The sequence below is a fragment of the Somniosus microcephalus genome, chromosome 6 (genome assembly GCF_052327205.1).
Source record: "Somniosus microcephalus isolate GS21.2 chromosome 6, FLI_Smic_1.0, whole genome shotgun sequence".
Lineage (NCBI taxonomy): Eukaryota > Metazoa > Chordata > Chondrichthyes > Squaliformes > Somniosidae > Somniosus > Somniosus microcephalus.
The window spans coordinates 30,212,763-30,236,563 of NC_140992.1; the positions used below are offsets into that span (position 1 = coordinate 30,212,763).

Consider the following 23,801-nt stretch of genomic DNA (forward strand, 5'->3'; position numbering starts at 1 on the left):
TCACAACACTGAAATAAAAATAAATGACCACAGGTTCATAATTAATTAAAATACCCTTTAAAGCTTCAAAATAAAAATTTAATTTTTTGAAAAATAAATTTAAACAGGACAAAAATAACCTAAATTAATTTTAAATGCAAGTGTATGTTAAAATAAATACCAGGCTTAAGGGTTTTGTGGGTATTAGTTGGGCAAACAGCCCAACTCTGCGGCAGCGAAAGTGAATTTACAGCGGATGCGTACGATCCGTCAAGAATAAACCTGACCGATCGCAAGTTCTGGGTTTTCACGCATCGCATGCTGAAACCCAGAACTTGGGGCCATTCACAGCACTTATGACGGCGTACGCACATAGGCTCCGTGAAATCCGGACCATTAAATATTTTGCAAATGATGGTAGAAGTGAGAATTGAGGTGTACAAGAGCAGGATGTTCACGCATCGCATGCTGAAACCCAGAACTTGGGGCCATTCACAGCACTTATGACGGTGTACGCACATAGGCCCCGTGAAATCCGGACCATTAAATATTTTGCAAATGATGGTAGAAGTGAGAATTGAGGTGTACAAGAGCAGGATGTGGAAAAATTGTTCAGTAACTACAGGAAAGTACTTGGCTCTACAAAAACAAATTCAAACTCAATCACTGGGTCCTGACGGTAAGAATCATAAACTGCACAAGTCAGTTCATTTACCTATCTACAGAACTATTAAAAAGTTATTACTGCTGAAATTACACTAAACGGCCTATTGCAATATAGCAGAATATGGTTATTTAATTCACAGGAGAGCATAAATGGATTCTTTACTAAAGCAAAATAAAGGTTAGTTCAAAAGTTTGTTCCGTTCAGTTTCTTCAGATTTACTCAGTTTTGAAATCTTCAGATCCCGAAGCACTCACCATGCCACAGCTCATCATGTTTCCTTGCATTTCTTGGAGAGGTTTTTGTGGGTGCGGTCTGAGCACGTCCTCTCTTCCCACCAACTGCATCCTTATTCCCTTCCTCCTCTTCTCTAACAGGCTTGTACCTATTGCACACAAATTCAAGAATGCTCTCAATTAGCTTTTACATTGAGAATTCTGACCTGTATCTGACCCGCAGTTAAAGCAGCACAGGCAAGTATCATGTGGACACAGGCCCCAGACTGGAGGGAATACATGGCACACAAATACTGCAGTTTCAAATACCAGATTGCAGGACCCATGAGGAGAGCAAACATCACGTCAGAATGGACAAGGTTAATACACTTTTGTACTTGTGCACACCATTACCTACTTAAATGAAGAATTGACACCAAAACAATTAAAAAGGACTTGTTCCAGTACACTGGACTACTTTACAATCGTAAAAATACAAAACTTTGAAGAATCAGGTATCTTTAATTTTATAAAACCATTTTACCTTTGGCATTAAGAGGCACAGACAGCTTAAAGTCTGTAATCAACAGTGGTCAGGTGATTGGGAGCTAGACAGAAGAGACACGACTCACAAGTATGACTGAACAGATAACACTATCTGCAATTTCACACCAATTATACTTTGCTATTATCCCTATAACCCTCTAAGTAACACTATCACATCATTAATACAACCAATGATTCTGCTAAGACTTCATAATGCACTGGAACTTCTAAGACCTCTAAAAGGAACAGCAATCCAAGACTCCCAAATGCAAATATGAAAAAGAAAATTCGGGAACTACTGAAAGCTGTTTCATCTAACTGAGTTCTAGTTGAATCTCCATCCTAAACCATGGCTATTGACTTGAAATTAATGAAATCTTTGATCAAATCTGTCAAGTATTTATGTTCTAAAAGTGGATACAAAACACTTATTCCACATTTATGTTCTACAAAAACTTCAGAAAGCCTTAGGCTGGTGTTTATCTTTGTAGTTTTCTTTTTTTTTAAAATATAGAGCAACAGGAATTAGGAGGCAAAGTTATTGAACAAATTTTCAGTGATGTAACCTGCTGGATGTATCCAACATACCATATTGTATGGGTCTTCGTCCATATTCCTGCCCTTCCTAATGGGTTACTTTCATCATCCGTAGACTCTCTTTCCTCATCAGCTTGCACACTGAACTGCCTGACAGCCTGGTAAACAGTCATGTTGTAAGGCAGCAAGTGATCTCCTATGTAAAACTGTAGTCTGTGCCTTACACTCCCTGAATTCAAGAACTGGGCAGCCTAGGAGAGAGAGGGGTGCAAAATATTAGTAAATAGATTCTTTTAAGCAGTTATTTCAAGAGTTTGTTAGCCTCAAGAATAAAACTCCATTGCATGCAGCACTTGATTGACAAAATGAGCTAGCTCGGAATTAAAACAATAAGCATTTAAGGTTCAGAAACAGGAGATTCACTTCTATTGAAGATTGAGCAGAAGCAGCTGGGGTGAAACTAAGGTGCAGACCGTAGCTGGGCCGAGGATCTCAAGTAAGATTCTTAACTATGAAGCACACTTAAGTAGCCAGAATCTACAGCTTTTATTTGGGTAAAAAGGCTAGCTTTTGTACTCAGCCCACTTGAGGTCCAAGTGCTTGGGACAGATAATGGAGGCCAGTTTAACAGACTGCAACAAGGCATGGGTAGTAACTGTAGCCGATTGGAGAATGAGGTGATGTCTGGGGTCAAGGTGGAGGTATCCATGCATCATCAGGCCGCAGTTGCCAGATTGCCTGGAGCAGAGTTATTGTGCGTTTAAAAGTTGGGCTCACTTCTAAAAGTAACAGTTAAAGCACTTGCAGTCCAGCTACAGTATGATACAAAAGTGCCTTCTTTGGTTACTGCACTGTGGGCTCGCAAAGCTGAATCAGGCTACAGGTACGAAGAAAGTGCAATTCTGGTTAGCCTATCCTTGCTAGCCATATATCCAAATTTGCCAATAATAAAGATTGGTGGCATTGTAAGTAGTGTAGACAAGAGCATAACATTTCAAGGAAATAGATAGATTAAGTTACTGGGCAAAACTCTGGCAGATGGATTTCAATGCAAGCATGAGGTCATCCATTTTGGACCCAAAAAAATAGATCCAAGTATCTTTTAAATGGTGAAAAGCTAAGAATAGTGGAGGCCGATAGATTTAGGGGTCCCTGTACAGATCACTAAAATGTAGTAGCAACGTACAAATTTTTTAAAAAAGGCTAATGGAATGCTAGCTTTGTGTCTAGAGGGCTAGAATATAAAGGGGAGGAAATTTTGGTACAGCTATACAAAGCCCTGGTTAGATATATTGGCCTTGGAAGGAGTGCAGTGCATATTCACCAGAAGATTACCAGGGCTCCAAGGGTTAGATTATAAGGAGTGATTACATAAACTAAGCTTGTATTCCCTGGAATAAAGGTTAAGGGGTGATTTGATTAAGGTTATTAGGATTTTGAAAGGAATTGATAGGGTAGAGAGAGAAAGTTAAGACAACAGGACATAAATGTCCTGGCTCTGATTTTAAGGTTAACAGAAATTAGGAAACACTTCTCACACAAAAGGTGGTAGAAGTGTGAACCTCTCCCAAAAAAGCAGTAGATCCTAGCTCAATTAATAATTTTAAGTCTGAGATCCATAGATTTTTACTAGCCAAGGGAATCAAGGGATATGGAGCCAAGATCTCCGTGAATGGCAGAACAGGCTCGAGGTGCTGAATGGCCTTATGTTTAAAAAAGGTAGATTTAAGAGTGACACTACTTAAAATACAATTTTTCATTGTGTAAAATACAGGTACTGGAATTGCAATATATTTACCACCAGTAACACCTGCAATTTATAAAGCACTTGATATCCGAATGCAGTAACAGGAGCAAGGACACTAGGAACATTTTGAAAAGACCAATTTGTAGAACAGGTGAAATGTTGAGGGGGAGCAAACCATTTAAAAGAAAATTTAGGTAATTTCACTTGCAAGTTGTTGCAGAATCTATTTCGTTGCACTAAATTTAAGCTTGTTAAAGCATATTGCATACAGTTCCTGCACGGTTTTAACATCTAGCCCTACTCTATTTAAGTTGCACCACCTTGTGGCAAAGCAGTACATTGCAGCATGTATCAACAATTGTTTAAAATCAAAGTTTCACCACACTCTGGCACAAGACAAAACAGTCAGAAGAGTAAGTCAAACTAACCAGGAACACAGTGACAAGAGAACTGCTGCCACTGATGCTCCAATCTAGTCACCCAAGTGAGAGCTGGATTGGTCATTACTTCTAAGATAACATCTGAATTTTACCTAGATAAAAACAACCAGCCACTAAACAATGGATCCACTTCTGAAACTATTCAATTGCAGGAAAGAGTCATCAACGCAACAGCAAGATAATGGTAGGAAATTCTTCAAAGCACAGCCAGTACCCAAGCATTGCTTTCACAGACCCAACATTAATGCAAAACTTTCAGACCTCATGCAATCGATACACTGAACAGGGATTGTATCAATATTTGGAGTAGTTGTTTTTCCCTAGACCTTTGCTCATACTCAACAAGTATTTACATAGCACCTTTAAGGTAGTAAAACGTCACAAAGCACTTCACAGGAGTATTAGAAGACAAAAAATGACACCGAGTCACATCAGGAGAAATTAGGGCAGGTGACCAACAGCTTGATCAAAGAGGTAGATTTAAAGGAGCATCTTAAAGGAGAGAGAGTTAGAGAGGCGGAGAGGTTTAGGCAGGGAATTCCAGAGCTTAGGGCCTAGACAACAGAAGGGCCACCAATGGTTGAGCGATTTATAATCAGGGATGCTCAAGAGGGCAGAATTAGAGGAGCGCAGATATTTCGGGGAGTTGTGGGGCTGAAGGAGATTACAGAGATAGGGAGGGGCGAGGCCATGGAGTGATTTGAAAACAAGGATGAGAATTTTGAAATTGAGGCGTTGCTTAACCAGGAGCCAATGTAGGTCAGTGAGCACAGGGGTGCTGGGTGAACGGGACTTGATGCAGGTTAGGACGCGGGCAGAGTTTTGGATGACCTCAAGTTTACGTAGGGTAGAATGTGGGAGGCCAGCCAGGAGTGTATTGGAATAGTCAAGTGTAGAGGTAACAGGGGCATGGAGGAGGGTTTCAGCAGCGGATGAGCTGAGGCAAGGGCGGAGATGGGCAATGTTACGGCAGTAGAAATAGGCGGTCTTAGTTATGCCGCAGATATATGGTCAGAAGCTCATTTCAGGGTCAAATATGACACCAAGGTTGCGAAGAGTGTGTTTCAGCCTCAGACAGGTGTTAGGGAGAGGGATGGAGTCAGTGGCTAGGGAATTCAGTTTGTGTCAGGGACCGAAAACAATGGCTTCGGTCTTCCCAATATTTAATTGGATACAATTTCTGCTCATCTAGAACAAGCAATGACAATTTAGAGACCGTGGAGGGGCCAAGAGAAGTGGCGAGGTAGAGCTGGGTGCCGTCAGCATACATGTGGAAAGTGACGCAATATTTTCAGATGATGTTGCCATGGGGCAGCATGTAGATGAGAAATAGGAGGGGGCCAAGGATAAATCCTTGGGGGACACCAGAGTTAACGGTACGGGAGAGGGAAGAGAAGCCGTTGCAGATGATTCTCTGGCTACGATTAGATGGATAAGAATGGAACCAGGCGAGTGCAGTCCCACTCAGCTGGACGACTCGTCCCTCAACAACACCTCTCTGGTGAAGAAGGCCCAGCAGCGCCTATATTTCTCGAGGCGGCTGAAGGGATGTAATCTGTCACCCCTGATCCTCTCTAACTTCTACCGCTGCACTATAGAGAGCATCCTGACAAACTGTGTCACGGTATGGTACGGCAGCTGTAGCTCCCATGACCCGAAAGCCCTGCAGCGGGTAGTCAAAACTGCCCAACGCATTACCGGCACCCGGCTACCGACCATAGAACATATATATTAGAAACGCTGCCTACGGAGGGCACGGTCCATCATCAAAGACCCTACCCACCCCAGCCACAGTCTGTTCGCCCTCCTACCATCTGGAAGACGCTACAGATGCATTCGCACCCGTACGACCAGATTTAGGAACAGCTTCTTTCCCAGGGCTGTCATCCTACTGAACTCCACAAATAAACACTAAAGCCTGCACATCTGCCAATGCACTTTATTATGGTCATATTTATGCTAATATATATGTACAAATGTATGTTGAAATGTTTAAGTGTCCTAATCCAAATTGTACACTCTCGGGAGCCGCAAGCCTACATTTCGTTGTACTGCACTTGTGCACTAACAATGACAATAAAAGTTGATTTGATTTTTGATTTGGAGAGGTCAACCGTGTCAAAGGCTGCAGACAAGTCAAGAAGGACGAGGAGGAATAGTTTACCTTTGTCACAGTCACAAAGGATGTAATTTGTGACTTTGATGAGGGCCGTTTTGGTACTGTGGCAGGGGCGGAAACCTGATTGGAAGGATTCAAACATGGAGTTGCAGGGAAGATGGGCAAGGATTTGGGAGGCAACAACACGTTCAAGGAAAGGGAGGTTGGAGATGGGGCGGTAGCTTGCAAGGATGGAGGGGTCAAGGGTCGTTTTTTTTTTTTTGAGGGGGGTGATGATGGTAGATTTGAGGGAGAAGGGGACAGTACCTGAGGAGAGAGAACCATTAACAATATCAGCTAACATGGGAGCCAGAAAAGGAAGTTGAGTGGTCAGCAGTTTGGTGGGAATAGGGTCAAGGGAGCAGGAAGTGGGTCTCATGGACAAGATGAGCAGACAGATCATGATGGGAGATTGGAGAGAAACTGGAGAAAGATGCGAGTTCAGGGCTACGGCAGGGGGGAACCTGAGAGGAAGTTTGTCCCGGTAGGCTAAGGGAAGGAAGGGAAGTGGCAGAGGCAGCTGAACGGATGGTCTCAATCCTAGAGACAAGTAGTCCATGAGCTCCTCACACTTGTTGCCGGAGGTGAGGGGGGTTTAGGAATGGTTTATTAGTGCTGCTAATCACTACTGCAGAAGGATCCTATTAGAAGGAAAGCCTGTGATACATTTCTATTTTGAAATGTGATCAAGAATGTACACATCATATTGTAATATGAACAGTTGTATAAATAATTCAATTCACAATTTTCTGAAGCACCAACCAATCTGATTACTTACAAAAGCGAGTGAGCATTTGGACAAACTGACAAGCAGTTAACAGCAGCATTATCCTTGAGTTATGCCTTTATGGTTGTCACAGACCCAATAACCAGCTCTGATATTAACAAACATTACTGTTATTCTCAGACTATGAACATAAATAGTCTTACCAATGACTCATCAATTTCATCATCTGAGCCATCATCATCACTGTCTTCATCTTCCTCACGTATTCTTCCATACCCTTGAATTACAGAAACAGTCAAGTCAACATGAGCCCTAAGGTTTCAGACCTTATGATCTCCAGCAGTCTGTGGTTGTCTAAGACTAACTTTACCAAAGCAACAAATATGACCATGAAATACAGTGCAACAAAGCCCCAACTGTAAACTGGTAGGATACAGGCTTATGTCCAAGATTCTCAATTTAGAGTTCGAGCTTGGCTGTTCCAACTGTGGGGAAGTGTCTAACATAGCCCACAGAGAGGGAAACAAGAGCAACCCTGCTTATTAACCTCCAAGCAGCTGATTTAAAAATCAGAATGAATGGTACATCAGCAGCTATCCACAGATCCTCCTGGACAGGGATGATGCATAGAAACAAAACCTCCGACAGGACAAAAACATTTCATAAACAAAGGAGTGCCTCGCTCATAAAAAGTGAACTCTGACCACTATATTTGTGAACTTTTGAGGAAGAGCTTAAGAAAAAAACAAGTCACTCTACTTCAGTCATGCAAGTGCAAGAAAAAATGGCACAGCAGAATGGTTTATGGCTTACATAGGAGTTACAACATGGAAACAGGTCATTCGGCCCAACTGGGCAGGCTGACTCCCTCGGAAATTACATGGGAGTGTTTTGAGATTCTCCCAGCAAAGGTGGCACACCGATAAGGTAGCGCTATGGAACCATTCTGGGAAATTTCACGATTCCCCATATGGCCACTCTGCCCTGCAACCAGGCCATATTGCTGTTGACCCACCACGTGAGCAAATAGCCCCAATCACATTTAGCTACCCTATTCCCATATCTCATCATCCACTTATCCAATCTATTCTTAGAATGTTGACAATTTTAGTCTTAGCTACTAACCCCAGAACTGAATTTCACAGCCCCACAACAGTGTAAAGCAGTTTATTTTGCTCCCCGTTCCAAATCTCTAAAATTAATCTTGTATCTATAGCCATTCATTCTAGACTCAACTAATGGAAGCCATGCGCTTGTATCCACCCTGTCCCAGTGGTTTAAACACTTATATCGCCTCAAATTTTCACATTTGTATTTAGTCATACTGGGCAGCATCCTAGTGAATTTGCATTTGACCCTCTCGAAAGCCTCAATAGCCTTCCTATAATGTGGAACCCAATACTGCACACAATACTCTCAAGTCTTATGGTTTTATATATGTTTATCATTACTGCTTGGCTTTTATCTTCTATATTTAGTGTGGCAAAAGCCTAGAATTCCATTAACTTTTCTTTTTACGGCCTTATCAAGCGGAGGTGCTGCCTTTAATCTCCCGTGAACCCATACCCTCAAATCCCTCTTCTTCCACAGCACTGAGCCAACTTCCATCGAGTATAATTACTGCTGCGCTTCTTAACCAAAATGCATCACCTCACACTTAAGTGACACTGAATTCCATCTGGCACTTTTTAAAGCCCATTTTCCTCATCTCAATATCCCTTTAGTCTTCTAAAGAATGAACTATACATTCTATTTCAGTATCAAATATTTGACACTACCCACTCGAGGCTTAAATCTAAAATATATTACACACACATATATATTGTATTTCTACTGCTTTCTCTCTAGATTCTAACCCATTTATAATCAAGTTTGGTATCATTCCCCCAATTCCATACCCTTTAATCTTCTCTAGTAATCTCCCATGTGGTAGCTCTGCCAAAGACTTTCCTAAAGTCCATGTAATTTCATCCACTACATTTCCCCCATCTACCATGTCTGTTACCTCTTAAAAGAATTCTGAGGTTTGTTAAGCAGAATTGTCTCTTTTGAAATCCATGCTGGCTACTTCTATTATCTTATCAATATACATGGTCATTTCATCCTTAGAGGCTTTAACATCTGTCTGAGAGGATTTAAAATTTTTTTTTTTTTTTTTTTTAAAAGCAATTGGCCTGCAATTACCCAGATTATCTCCATCTCCCTTTAAAAATGGGTACTACTTTGGTCACTCTCTAGTCCTCTAGCACACATCCACACTCATGAGCGCTAAAGTATTTTTAAGGCTTTGGCAATTTCCTCCCTCATCTCACAGGTCCCGAGGATGTACCCGGTCAGGCCCTGGCGTTTTGCCTTCCTTTAGGGAAACGAACTTATTGAAAATGTTTCTTTCACCCATTATAATATTGCTCATCACACTTCAGGATTCACCTCTTCTCTAATATTCTACTCTTTAGTAAAGACCAAAAAGTGACTAATTACTGTATCTGGAGTATCTAATAAACCCAACTTTGGAGCGCAACTATATAACATTGATCTGCCAGGGCACTGGTCTACAGTTTGGTAGGAGTGTCCACTTGCTCCTGTCTAGTTGCAAACCACTGATCGAGATGCAAGTGCATGCTGTTGGCTTGTCCTTCACTTTTCACCTGTGATAGATTTCTGCTCTGTACTCAGATTTTTTAGAAAACCAAAGGACCAACCAGAACAAACCACTAAAAAAAATACAAAATACTTCTGAACTGTGGATTCATGACCTTCAACTTGTATGACTGAGGTATCCCAGCTTAAAAAAAAGTAACCAGCAGTTCAACAAGTTCTCTTAATTCTAGTCTCTCTTTATTGTCTGATATTCAGCATTTGAAATCAACAAATCACTATGTAAATACTAAGACATCAAAAAATCATACATTTTAAGAGTTGTGAAGCCAGGTTATACTGTATAATAGGAAGTGAGAGCACGGTTAATTTTTGCAAAGAAAAAAAGTGTTATTCTGTTGCTAAAATTAATGAAATTTAGCAATTCAATTGTGTTATTTTGCCAAAACTCCTACCCTCAAATGGATTTTTACCCCACCACATTAATGAACATCAAACATGAACACTATTGCCTGCAGCACAACATAAAAGGGTAAGAAAATAAAGTTTTACTGCTTAACACAGAAATAAAGCAGCCACCACCTCTGACGACAAGATAGCGCTCAATAGCCTGTACTAAAGCCAATGGATCGATCTTCACAGGACCACCCTTCCACTGTTTGACGTTGGTACTGTCTGGATGTCTCTGCAGCTGACATTTTAACTGATGAGTGTTGAAGAATTTCAGGGCCTGTGATCCCCTGTTAAACAAAATGGATTTTTTTTCCATAATTACAAATGGCAAAAAACATTGAAAAAATGCTTTTACATAGAAATTAATTTACAGAACTGCTATCACCATTGCACAAAATGCAGAGGCAGCTAAAACAACTACAACTTTTTCAATTAGGATATCAAACAGTTGGTCACCAAGTATTTACATAGCACCATTAACGTAACAAAACGCCCCAAGGCGCGTCACAGAAGGATTAGAAGACAAAAATTTGACACCGAGCCACATAAGGAGAAACTGTCAAAAAGGTAGGTTTTAAGGAACATCTTAAAAGGAGGAGAGAGGTGTAGAGAACAGAAGGCACGGCCATCAATGGTTGTGCGATTATACTCAGGGATGCTCAAGAGGGCAGAATTAGAGGAGTGCAGATATCTCAGGGGGGTTGTGGGGCTGAAGGAGATTAGAGATAGGGAGGGGCAAGGCCATGGAGGAAGTGGAAAACATGGATGAGAATTTTGAAATCTCAGTACATAAACCTACATGGTTAAAAATCTTCAAACATTAGATACAGTGGGTAGGTGCAGAGAGAGGAGAACACAAAAGGGAAGTATTTTAATATTGCTTACCAAAAGTCAAGTAATATCCTTTCTGGTAGTTAAATATTTTGGTCAATCCCCATTTTCTAAAATTATTCCATGGAGTCAGCAATCAGATCCCATGAGAATATCCCACAGAATGGCAGCAGAGAAATTCAAGACACAGTTTGACTTTGCAGGTTAGAACCCACCCAACAGTAAAGCGCCGATTTTAATCCAGTGGAAACTGGCTGGGCAAGCAGTTTAAATGGCCACAACGACATACCCCCACCAATCCCGCTGCCTTTCCACAAGTTGAAATTTTAATCTGCTCTTTGAACAAACGAAAGGGATAGCCACCATCAATTGGGGACCAACTGCATTTTATCCCAAGGCCTGCGTGAGGAAGTCACGGCCTTGGAAACTCTGCCCGATTGAGCGCCCCTCCCCCCACCCACTTACCTGTTCCTTTGGGCCTCATGCAGCAGAGAACCAGACCGTTTGTCATCTGCTCAGGCCCCTGGTTGTACAACTCCCGCTCGGGAGTTAAATCGGGGCACAAGTCAATATTGCAGTCCCCTGTCTCAGATGTTGGGAGATTAAATTACTGTATTCCACAATATCTTCTACCAGGTAGTAAACGTTACTCATTAATGATGGCTTTCTTTTGCTAGTTGGGGTGGGGGGGGGAGGGAAGAGGGAGGCAGAAAGGGAGCAGGAGGAGAGGAGGGGAAACGACAGATTAACTACCCACACATACCTGCCTTCTTTAAATCGCAACATTTCCACTGAGTAAAGTTAAATTAATACACAATTAATACCTGCTTCCTGTTCCATTCCCACTCGGAAAATCATGCACCTTCACTGGAAACTGCTCCATCTGGCTCAGACAGTTGTTCATTTTGTGCACCAGTGCGAGCAAAGGCCCATTTCCTAGAGGTTCTAGTCGACCAAGAGGTTCTTCGCCTGGAGGCTGCAAGGTTAGATTTTAAGTACATAAAAATCCATGACAATTCTCAGTTTTTATATTTTTCTTCACCCTTCATAGCTGCTGATATGGCTAATATTCCTCCTTCAGTTATCCATTTGATTTCTTGATTGACCAGATGTCCAAAAGGACAGTTATATGGGAGGTGTTAAAATGAGCACATGGTACACTAGTGACCTGGCCAATATTCACAAAATTCTTCTGAAGCAAAAGAGTTTGAATGACAGACAGCTGAGAGCTGCAAGTCACAGTTGTCCATTTGGGAACAGACAGCTTTCAACCTAATAGTACACAGTACTCATGATTTATAGCTTTTAATATCACATTCTGTAAATGTGCTAAGTTAGACAGGCTTGTGACAGAAGGAACAATTAGCAACCAGGTTATATCCTGTTGTTTATCTCTCAGCCGAATACCGGTTGATGTTCCGTGATGTTGCCAGGGGAGAAAAATACAAGTTTATAATACTTTGGCACTTAAAAAACACAAAACAGCAATGCACCTATATAATTAAAAAAGAGTGAGCATTTACAGCATCAGATTTTTCAAACGTGTCACATGTCTGTTGGCCAAAGAACTCTGCCTCAAATGATCAGCTTGCATTGACTAAAGACAAGCCAAATACACTGGATGGGTAAGAAAAACCATCAGCAGCCAAAGCTAGACAAATCACTCATTTCCCCCCCCCAGCAGCAATCTTGTTTGCACAAAGTGAAAAATAAGATGTAAACAGGTAAATCAGCACAATGAAGTAGTGTTACCAAGAGTCACCAATGGATCGCAATATTAATTTTTAATAAATTTACTTCCCCTCCAAGCCCTAGCACTTGCAGTGAGATTCAGTCTCGGAGCTGAGTCTGTACATCAGGGCTTCAATTTTGATGTCTTATTTCCTTCACCTCTGGCTGTACACTGCATATATGCACCCTCAGTAGGAAGGAGATTTAAGAGGCAGGGTTCTAGGCTTTCAATATTTCAAAACTAAGTTTTGAAGCTTGGCACTCAGATTTCCCTCAACAACAAATGACCAATCTTAATTTTTCAAATAATTTAAATCCAATCATTCGTTAGGGGAAAAAAAATCCGAGGAAACCAGCACCAGGGACAAGTCTTATAGACAGGCAGTTAGACAGATACATGCACCTCGTAAACCAGTGTTGGCAAACCTGTCAGAGCTCCATCAGTACCAGAACAGCTGCGCGGATTGGAAAATCCCACTAGCATTTTAAATTATAAATGCCACTATGCCTATTTAAATATTTTGCCCAATTCAATTTGTAGGTGTGTGATTGCCTCCTCAGATTTTAACAACTTCCCTCTTCCAAGTTCGGTATTGAGAGAATCTTACCAGTCTGCACTGAACATCTGAACCCAAATCAGTTAATTGAATTTAGAAACAGGAGGGGACCTAATTGGGGCACTCCAGGTCCTCACCCCGTGTTCCCTTTGCATCAGCACATTTCTTACCAGCTCCAGGATTTTAACCTCGAATCCACACCAGTAATTTTAAACGGCAAAACTGGCCAAAATGCATGGCTACTGCTAGCCAAATTCCAACATATTGCTGTTGATCAGCAGTGCAGTATGGTACCTTTAAAACTGTGTCATTACGTCAAAGTTCTGGAATGACAGGCTTTGGTGGGTTGATTTAGGGAAAGGAAGGTCTTCAAGGATCTAGCATATAAAAGGAGTACCAATACAAGGCTATTCATGGTTGGTTTCCCTTTATTCCCCAGGTTCCAAACAGGGACAAATATACACCAGGTTTTTGGAGGGGGGGGGGGGGGGGGGGGGATGCGGAACTGGAATTTAGGGGAGACAAACTGCAACACAGCAATTACAATAGTGCCTGTAGGGCAAACTGCTGCTCGGCCTTCAAAGTGTCACATGTGCAAGGTAACCCTTGCACTTGGTCTTAAATAACTGTTAACTGCCGATTTGCTCAAACAGACAAGTCGGAAAAGCTACCAGTCATAAATCAGCAGCCCATTAAAAAAAAATCACATTTTTCCCTCAAAGATGTCAATCCCTAACCACCTTTCTTTGATGTGGTAAAGTTGCCAGGTTTTTTTCTTCCCTCCCCAGGATGTGGGCGACACGGCCAATGCTGCATTTACTGCCCACCCCTAGCTGTCCAAGGATGATGGTGGGGTTTTTTCTTGAACTGCTGTAATCTTTGTGCTCATGGCACTTCCATAATTGTGTTAAGTAGGGAACCCAGGATTTTGATCCAGCAACAATGAAGGAACAAAGACATGTCCAAGTCAGGATGATGTGTGGCTTGGAGGTCAACGCAAGTGGCTTTCCAACAACATTGTTCTCATTCTTCAGTGGCAGAGGTTACTAAAGAGGGAAGTGCTGTAAAAATACATTGGAGTTAGAAACATAGAAGATAGGAGCAGGAGTAGGCCATTCGGCCCTTCGAGCCTGCTCCGCCATTCAACGAGATCATGGCTGATCATCCAAACCCTAGCACCCGGTCCCTACATCGACAGCCATCCCACCCAAGCCCTATCCCCGTAACCCCACGTATTTAATCCCCCCTAACACTAAGGGCCAATTTTTTTATCACAGCCAATCAACCTACCCCGCACATCTTTGGACTGTGGGAGGAAACCGGAGCACCCGGAGAAAACCCACGCAAACACGGGGAGAATGTGCAAACTCCACACAGACAGTCACCCGAGGCCGGATTTGAACCCGGGTCTCTGGTGCTGTGAGGCAACAGTGCTAACCACTATGCCACCGTGCTGCTGCAGTGCATCCTGTAGTACATAATGCAGTCAAGCTACGCCAGAGGGTTTGATAAAGTCCAGTGGCAGGGGCACCGGTCAAGCAAACTGCTGTGTCCTGGATGGTGCTGACTTTCTAGTGTTATTGCAGTTCCACTCATCCAAGTGAATGGCGAATATTCCAGCACATTCCAGACTTGAGCCGTATAAATAATAGTTAGGATGTGAGCCAGAGTACCCAACCGCAACCCTACTCTTGTAGCTAAACTGTTGATTTGGCTGGCCCAGTTAAGCGTCTAGCTATTGGCAAGGATGTTGATGGTGGAGGACTCAGCAATGCACAGGGAAAGGTACAGAAGGAAACGTTTGTCTTTTTGACTTGAGCAATACTACGACAGACTACCTGTAATAAATAGCAGATTGTATAGAAATCATTACGAAAGGGAACAGTCTATCTAAATCGAACAACCTCATGGGAAATGCACCAGGTAGTTAAACATGTACTTGTGGCAGAACCACCAGAGGATTACGGACAATTGTATAGAATTCCTTTTACAGCAATGTAGTACAGCTGGGGGCTGCACCTTTAATGTATCTGTTAAAACTACTAGGGCTTCTTTCCTGTACTCCGCGTGATGACGTCATGCTGTCCGTCATGTGATCTCTCAACGGCGGGAAGAACGTGATGATGTCATGACGTCAGAGCTCGGAACCTTCTAGCAGTAGAGCTCAGCACCAGCTAGCAGTTCCAGGGAGGCTTTCAAGCAGACCAGACCTATTTGCATTGTATCCTACAGTTTCCTGTACAGCTTTGTTTGTTCATTAAATTTTTATTGTTTTTGATTTTCTGAGTCGATCTCAATTCTTCGGCTAGGAACCCCAGTTCCAACATACTGACACTACCAACTCCGATCAATCACCCTAAACCTGCAGTTTCCCTTTTTAATACACAAGCACAGGTATGACTTGATCGTTGAAGCACTTAAGATTTTAAACTCCAGTTAATTATACGGACCCATGGACCAATAATTGACGAAGTTAATTTTAGCTTATCTGTAAAATAGTGAATAGAATCAGCCTTGTAATGTGCAAGATACAACAAACTGAATTAAGAATCAATTCATTGTACAGCTCAACTAGATCCCACTAACCGTCTCCTACACTAATCTTGTGGGCAATGCTGGTAAGGCCGTATTTACTGTCCATCCCTCGTTGCCTTGAGATGGTGATGGAGAACCTGTGCTGCAGTCCTTGTAGTAATGTGTTTTCCCAGTCACTTCATAAACATAAGCACTGTGTGGGAGCAGTGAGGAGCTGCGGCAGTTAAAACCGGCGGCAGCAGTGAACGAGGCTTACCAATTCAACAGCGGGGGAGTGAGGTAAAAAGTAATCAAAGTGTGACGTCACCAGGAAGCAGGTAAGTATTTCTCTCTTTTTTAAACTTTAACTCTGTGGTTTATAGTTACTAAGGTCTCTCTGGTGTAGCGGGGACTGTTGGTAAACCAGTTAACGGTAGTGTAATTAGTGGGATTGATTGAATTTAAATTAAATCAATTAAAGGGTAAGTCATGGCAGGACAGCCGGGCCACGTGATATGCTCCTCCTGCAATATGTGGGAAATCAGGGACACAGGAAGTGTCCCTGACAACTACATGTGCAGGAAGTGCATCCAGCTGCAGCTACTGACAGACCGCATTGCGGCACTGGAGCTGCGATTGGATGCATACTGGAGCGTTCACGATGCTCAGGACAGCGTGAATAGCACGTTTACGGAGTTGGACACACCGCAGGTAGAGGTTGGACAGGAAGAAAGGGAACGGGTGACCAACAGGCAGAGTACTAGGTGCAGGCAGGTAGTGCAGGGGTCCCCTGTGGACATCCCCCTCTCAAACAGATACACCACTGAGTGCTGTTTGGGGGGGGGGGGGATGGCTTATCAGAGGAAGGCAGCAGCAGCCAACTTCCTGGCACCAGGGGTAGCTCTGCTGCACAGAATGGGAGGAAAAGAGGGGTAGAGCTATAGTAATAGGGGGTTCTACTGTAAGGGGAATAGATAGGCGTTTCTGCAGCCGCAAACGAGACTCCAGGATGGTGTGTTGCCTCCCTGGTGCAAGGGTCAAGGATGTCTCAGAGCGGCTGCAGAACATCTTGGAAGGGGAGGGTGAACAGCCAGTTGTCATAGGCATCAACGATATAGGTAAAAAGCGGGATGAGGTCCTAAAAGCGGAATATAGGGAGTTAGGAGATAAATTAAAAAACAGGACCTCAAAAAGGTAGTTATCTCAGGATTGCTACCAGTGCCACGTGCTAGTCAGAGTAGAAATAGAAGGATACTTCAGATGAATACGTGGCTAGAGGAATGGTGCCAGGGGGAGGGATTCAAGTTCCTGGGACATTGGAACCGGTTCTGGGGGAGGTGGGACCAGATCAAACCGGACGGTTTCCACCTGGGCAGGGCTGGAACCGATGTCCTAGGGGGAGTGTTTGCTAGTGCTGTGGGGGAGGGTTTAAACTAAAATGGCAGGGGGTTGGGAACCTGAGCAGGGAGACAGAGGAAAGGGAAACAAGGATAAAAGCAAAAGATAGGAAGGAGAAAAACAAAAGTGGCAGTCAGAGAAATCAACGGTTTAAATCAAACGTGCCCACAGTAAATAATAACTCTAATAGGTCTAAGAGCGTTAAAAAAACAAGCCTGAAGGCTTTGTGTCTTAATGCGAGGAGCATTTGTAATAAGGTGGATTAATTGGCTGCGCAAATAGAGGTAAAAGAATATGATTTGGTTGGGATTACGGAAACGTGGCTCAAGGATGGCCAAGACTGGGAACTCAACATCCAGGGGTATTCGATATTCAGGAAAGATAGGGAAAAAGTAAAGGGAGGTGGGGTAGCATTACTGGTTAAAGAAGGGATTAACACAATTGTAATGAAGGATTAGCTCTGATGATGTGGAATCTGTATGGGTAGAATTGAGAAATACCAAGGGGGAAAAAACGTTAGTGGGAGTGATATATAGACCTCCAAACAGTAAGGCAGAGGTTGGGGATGGCATTAAAAGGGAAATTAAAGAAGCGTGCTATAAGGGCACAGCAGTCATCATGGGTAACTTTAATCTACATATAGATTGGGCCTACCAAATTAGTAACAATACTGAGGAGGAGGAATTCCTGGAGTGTTTACGGGATGGTTTCCTGGACCAATGTCGAGGAACCAACCAGAGATCAGGCCACCTTAGACTGGGTATTATGTAACGAGAAAGGATTAATTAGCAATCTTGTTGTACGAGGCCCCTTGGGTCGGAGCGATCATAATATGATCGAATTCTTCATTAAGATGGAGAATAAAGTAGTTGACTCAGAGACTAGGGTCCTCAATTTAAATAAAGGAAACTACGATGGTCTGAGGAGTGAGTTGGGTAGGATTGATTGGGGAATGGCACTCAAAGGGTTGACGGTGGATAGGCAATGGCAAACATTCAAAGACCGAATGGATGAGCTACAGAATTTGTCCATCCCAGTTTGGCATAAAAATAAAACAAAAAAAGGTGACTCAACCGTGGCTAACAAGGGAAATTAGGGATAGCATAAGATCCAAGGAGAGGACATATAAATTGGCCAGAAAAAGCAATAATCCTGAGGATTGGGAACAGTTTAGGATTCAACAAAGGAGGACAAAGGGATTAATTAAGAAAGGGAAAATAGAATATGAGAGTAAGCTTTCAGGGAACATAAAAATTGACTGTAAAAGCTTTTATAGATATGTGAAGAGAAAAAGATTGGTGAAGTCAAGCGTAGGTCCCTTGCAGTCAGAATCAGGGGAATTTATAATGGGGAACAAAGAAATGGCAGACCAACTAAATACATATTTTGGTTCGGTCTTCACAAAGGAGGACACAAATAACCTCCCAGAGATGCCAGGGAACATAGGGTCTGATGAAAGGGTGGAACTGAAAGAAATCAGTATTTGTAGGGAAATGGTGTTAGGAAAATTGATGGGACTGAAGGCCGATAAATCCCCAGGGCCTGATAATCTACATCCCAGGGTACTTAAGGAAGTGGCCCTAGAAATAGTAGATGCATTGCTGGTCATCTTTCAGAACTCGATAGACTCTGGAACAGTACCCATGGATTGGAGGGTAGCTAATGTTATCCCACTATTCAAAAAAGGTGGTAGAGAAAAAGCAGGGCATTAAAAACCAGTAAGCCTGACAACAGTAGTGGGGAAAATGCTAGAGTCCATTATAAAAGATGCAATAGCAGAGCACTTGGAAAGCAGTGACAGGATCGGACAAAGTCAACATGGATTTACAAAAAGGTAAATCATGCTAGACTAATCTACTGGAATTTTGAGGATGTAACTGGTAAAATAGATAAGGGAGAACCAGTGGATGTGGTGTATTTGGACTTTCAGAAGGCTTTCGATAAGGTCCCACATAAGAGATTAGCATGCAAAATTAAGGCACATGGGATTGGGGGCAAGGTATTGACTTGGATAGAGAACTGGTTGGCAGACAGAAAGCAAAGAGTTGGAATAAACAGGTCGTTCTGAGTGGCAGGCAGTGACTAGTAGGGTACCGCAAGGATCGGTCATAGGACCCCAGCTGTTCACTATATTAATGATCTGGACGAGGGAATTGGATGTAATATCTCCAAATTTGCAGACGACACAAAGCTGGGTGGGAGGGTATGCTGTGAGGAGGATGTCGTGAAACTCCAGGACGATTTGGACAGGTTGGGTGATGGGGCAGAAACATGGCAAATGCACTATAATGTGGATAAATGTGAGGTTATCCACTTTGGTGGCAAAAACAGGAAGGCAGATTATTTGAATGGCAATAGATTGGGAGAAGGGGAAGTGCAAAGAGACCTGGGTGTTCTTGTGCACCAGTCGCTGAAGTAAGCATGCAGGTGCAGCAGGCGGTTAAGAAGGCAAATGGTATGTTGGCCTTCGTAGCAAGAGGTTTCGAGTACAGGAACAAGGATGTCTTGCTACAGTTGTACAGGGCCTTGGTGAGACCGCACCTTGAGTATTGTGTGCAGTTTTGGTCGCCTTATCTGAGGAAGGACGTTCTTGCCATGGAAGGAGTGCAGCGAAGATTCACCAGGCTGATACCTGGGATGGCAGGAATGACGTATGAGGAGAGATTGTGTCGATTGGGCTTATACTCACTGGAGTTTAGAAGATTGAGAGGGGATCTCATCGAAACCTATAAAATTCTGTCAGGCCTGGACAGACTAGATGCAGGAAGGAATGTTTCTGATGGCCAGGGAGTCCAGAGCCAGGGGTCATAGTCTAAGGATAAGGGGTAAGCCATTTAGGACTGAAATGAGGAGGAATTTCTTCACCCAGAGTGGTGAACCTGTGGAATTCTCTGCCACAGAGGGCGGTGGAGGCCAGTTCATTAAATATATTCAAGACGGAGTTGGATATATTTCTTACGGCTAAAGGGATCAAGGGATATGGGGAGAAGGCAGGGACAGGGTACTGAATTTGGATGATCAGCCTTGATCTCATTGAATGGCAGAGCAGGCTCGAAGGGCTGAATGGCCTACTCCTGCTCCTATCGTCTATGTTTCGATGTTTCACCATGTCCAACAGTGTCACAATTCTGATCAACACTGAATCAACAGTTGGCACTATTTTCACATAGATTTTTCTGAAGAACTTTGTAATCTATTTGAAACAACTGACTGCTTAAATACATCCCACTTAATTCACAAAAACACATTAAAACAAATTAATAAATACAACATACAGGAAACTTTGGTTTATCTAGAGGTTATATGTCCAGAATACTCGATCTAACAGCAAAAATCAGGAGACGTTTTCTATATGTTTAGTTCTCGTTGCTTTTCCCCAGTCAAGCACTGCAAGGTCTGTAGCTATAGCAACAGCTTCAGCTACAGACACTTGCAGCTGCAGCCGACTGTTTTGAAGCTGTTGCTAAGCAACAGGGTTTGTTGATTCACACGGAGCTTCTCAGTTCCGTATGTTTAAACATTAACTCTGGTATGTCCGGCACTTTTGATGTTACGGCACCAGCTCGGTCCCGTCAGTGCCGGATATCAGAAAGTTTCCTGTAACTGGGAGAAATGTGGTCCAGTACACCAGTTTAAGGCAGGATCTATCCAAACCAGATTTAGTGCTATTAGATAACAAATTGATAATAAACTAGCAGAGAAATTATAAACACTTAGTTTGAAATTATAAATGACTACTCACTGGACAACCATAGAAAACATGAAGGAACCTTCTCAATCTGACATGTCGGCTCACAAGGTCTTTCTCACTTCTTGAAGTCAAATACAACAGCAACTGTTTTACAAACCCACTGTGCTGGATTTCGAAGGAGGACACATCAGACTCAGAGACTATCGAGCGGATTTCTAAAAGGCACTCAATCCCACCATCAATCTTTGGAAAAAAAGATACCGAGAGTTTGTATACAAGATTGTAACAGTTAAAACAATAATGCTTAAATAATTCGGTGTGCAAAATTGTCATTAGTATACACATTTTAAAAGGAGAATTAATTACTTGCATATAATTGCTATGCAACTTGAAATGGCTGGAGGGAGTAACTTCCATACAAGTTCTTAATGCATAAAATGGAAATCTTAACAAGTAGGGGGTATCATTTTTTTAATGTCCTGAGGTCTGCTCCTCTTGCACCCCAAGCATCTTCAGTGATGCATAAAACAAGAGTGAGCTGAGCCTGGTGCAGCTCTTCCATTTTAAAGAGTCAGTGTTTTGAGAAAGGTGGAAGCTATACAGGAGCAACAACCTTCATGAACCAAAATGGCACCAAAGTCCTTGCAGAGAGGATCACAGAATTCTTACAGCACACTGCTGAAACATCTTACCACATAGTCCCATTCCCAACCCCTCTTTTTCCAGATATGTACTACCCATTTAAATTTCATTATCAACTCTGCTTCCCCCACTGCTTCTAGAAGGAGGCCCCATTTTGGAAGATGCACTTTACTCCAATTTGTTTAGTAATGGTCTGAAGTTGGCCTTCCCCAAAAGGAAGATGGGGGAGGAAAGAGCGATAGGAAAAAGAATGCCGAGAGAGAGAAATAAAACATCAGAGTTCGTGACTGAAGCAGATTGTCAGCATTTAAGGAACAGAAAGGTGAATCAAGTGATACAGGAACAGAGCGGGCACATACGTTACTGCTCGCATGGGCTGGTTGGTCACAGTGGCCTGAGAGTGGTAATTTCAATGTAATTCTATGCAAGTAAGCTGCAATTGTTCATTTGTTAATAGATTATTGGTTTGTTTGTGTAGTACTGAGGAAGTATTGTACTGTCGGAAGTGCCGTCTTTTGGATAACATGTTAAATTGAGGCCCCATCTGTTTTTGCATCCACCGGAGAAAGATGCCATGGCATTATTTCAACGAGAGCTCTCCCAGTGTCCTCACCAAACTTTAACCCTCAACCAACACCACTAAAACAGATCATTGCAATAAATCACGCTGCTGTTCTCAAAATGGCTGCTGCAGGTCGCCATGCAACAGTGACTAGATTTTAAAAAGCAATTCATTGGCTGTGAAGTACTTGGGGACATCCTGAGGTAAAAGGCGCTATTAAAAACGCAATTTATTTTACCTTGAAGTTAAAGGTAGCTGGTTTTTGCCAGCAATTCACCTACACAGGAATTGCTCAGCTCAGTTTTAGTAAATGCTCTACCAAAGGATGAAGAACGTAGAAAAATGATAAGTATACACAACAGAACATTGTGCTGAACAAGAAGTGTCTGATCACCTTCCGTTAAAAAATGAAGCATGTTGTGGGGTGGCCAGTCACAGGAGAGGAATAATAAAATCATCAACTGGACCAGATAGTCTGTTGTACAAAGATTGCAACCTGTGGCACTCATTGGAATCCAAGAATTAGAGTTAGGACAGCCACGCAAAACATTTTCAAGTTGCAGCCCATGATCCAAATTAACCATTTATTCATACTGTATCAAAAATTGTGTTTCAGACCTGTAAACTGAGTTGTTCAGTGGCCGAGCAAAGTCTCTGAAGTACATTCAGTGCTGGATTGCTTGCATCCACATTCTCAGAGGTGAAGTAACGGTCAACAAATTTATGGGCTTGTTCCTTTATCCACACTTTTATCTTCTCTCTGAAAGAAAAAAAGCTCTTTCAAAATTCAACAGTAATACTAAAACATACCAAAATGTCACTTAGTTCTAGTTTGTCCCCAATGCATCATGCTCATAATGCAACAAATACTAGTCTACATAAAGTAGAACACTTTTCAGCATTCTTATAAAAAAAAGTTGCACCTTCATATACAAATACTGCCAACTCTCCAGTGGAAAAAAAAGGGGGGACATTAAGAAATTTTCACACTGCAAAAGGTAGGTGATCTTCACTACTTTGAATATATTTCATTCTGATCCATGCCCTTTCTTTTGTTTCCCAGGACAGTGTAGAGATGCAGCTGCTAGAGCACAAAGAACATTAAATGGTACAGTGGGCTCATGTCCAGTTTGGTCAGAAAGAGAAATGAGAAACTGCAGGTATTGATTATGATTAGGAAAACTATGTGGCGCCAATAACCAGCTCGTTGCAGTGCAGAGATAATAAGTGAATGCTTAAACAATGGCCATTGGTTTAGGTGAACATACAAACAAGTGCGATAGCAAAATACTGCAGACGCTGGAAAAACTCAGCAGGCCAGGCAGCATTCCATGGAGAGAGAAACAGAGTTAACGTTTCAGATCGAAGACCTTTCGTCAGAACTGGGAAAAAGCAGGAAATGGAAAGCAAGTTTAGGGGCTGGGAAAAGGGGGAGGGGATGAAAGAACAAAAGGGAAGGTCAGTGATGGACAGAAAGCAGGAGATAGTAAGAGACATGGAGATATTCAAGGCAAGAGGTGGTGGTAATGGGACAGGTTAAGGAACAAAGGATGGCTCTAGATGAAGTGTGAATTGCACCGGCAGAATGAAGGACAGCTGCCATGTGGGAGGGAAGAAAAAAGGCCAAACAAAAAGTGATATATAGCGGCTCTTCTGTCTGTCTGTCTGTCTGTTCTCTATACGTTTGAAAGTTAGAGAGCGTACCGACGTGCGCGTCGCCTCAAAAGAAAGCTTGCGATTCCGGACCGGTCATAGGCGTATTTACGTTTCGGCCGGACAAAAATCCCACCCGCGGTATCCGAAAAACGTTC

General features: G+C 42.5%; 1 protein-coding gene across 11 annotated transcripts in view; it reads right to left on the reverse strand.

The window, feature by feature from the left end:
- trip12 (thyroid hormone receptor interactor 12) overlaps nucleotides 1-23,801 on the reverse strand; it is a 150,987-nt gene that overhangs the window by 24,710 nt on the left and 102,476 nt on the right. For 8 of the 11 annotated variants that reach the window (XM_085989910.1, XM_085989909.1, XM_085989912.1 and 5 more), the window contains exons 25-31: nucleotides 22,609-22,750; nucleotides 20,838-21,029; nucleotides 11,720-11,871; nucleotides 10,164-10,351; nucleotides 7,217-7,290; nucleotides 1,993-2,192; nucleotides 901-1,028 (exon numbers count right to left, since the gene is read on the reverse strand). In XM_085989910.1, the coding sequence (XP_085846036.1) occupies nucleotides 901-1,028; nucleotides 1,993-2,192; nucleotides 7,217-7,290; nucleotides 10,164-10,351; nucleotides 11,720-11,871; nucleotides 20,838-21,029; nucleotides 22,609-22,750 (1,076 nt within the window). The remainder of the gene's footprint in view (nucleotides 1-900; nucleotides 1,029-1,992; nucleotides 2,193-7,216; nucleotides 7,291-10,163; nucleotides 10,352-11,719; nucleotides 11,872-20,837; nucleotides 21,030-22,608; nucleotides 22,751-23,801) is intronic. The other 3 variants (XM_085989919.1, XM_085989916.1, XM_085989914.1) reach the window with 1 other exon arrangement.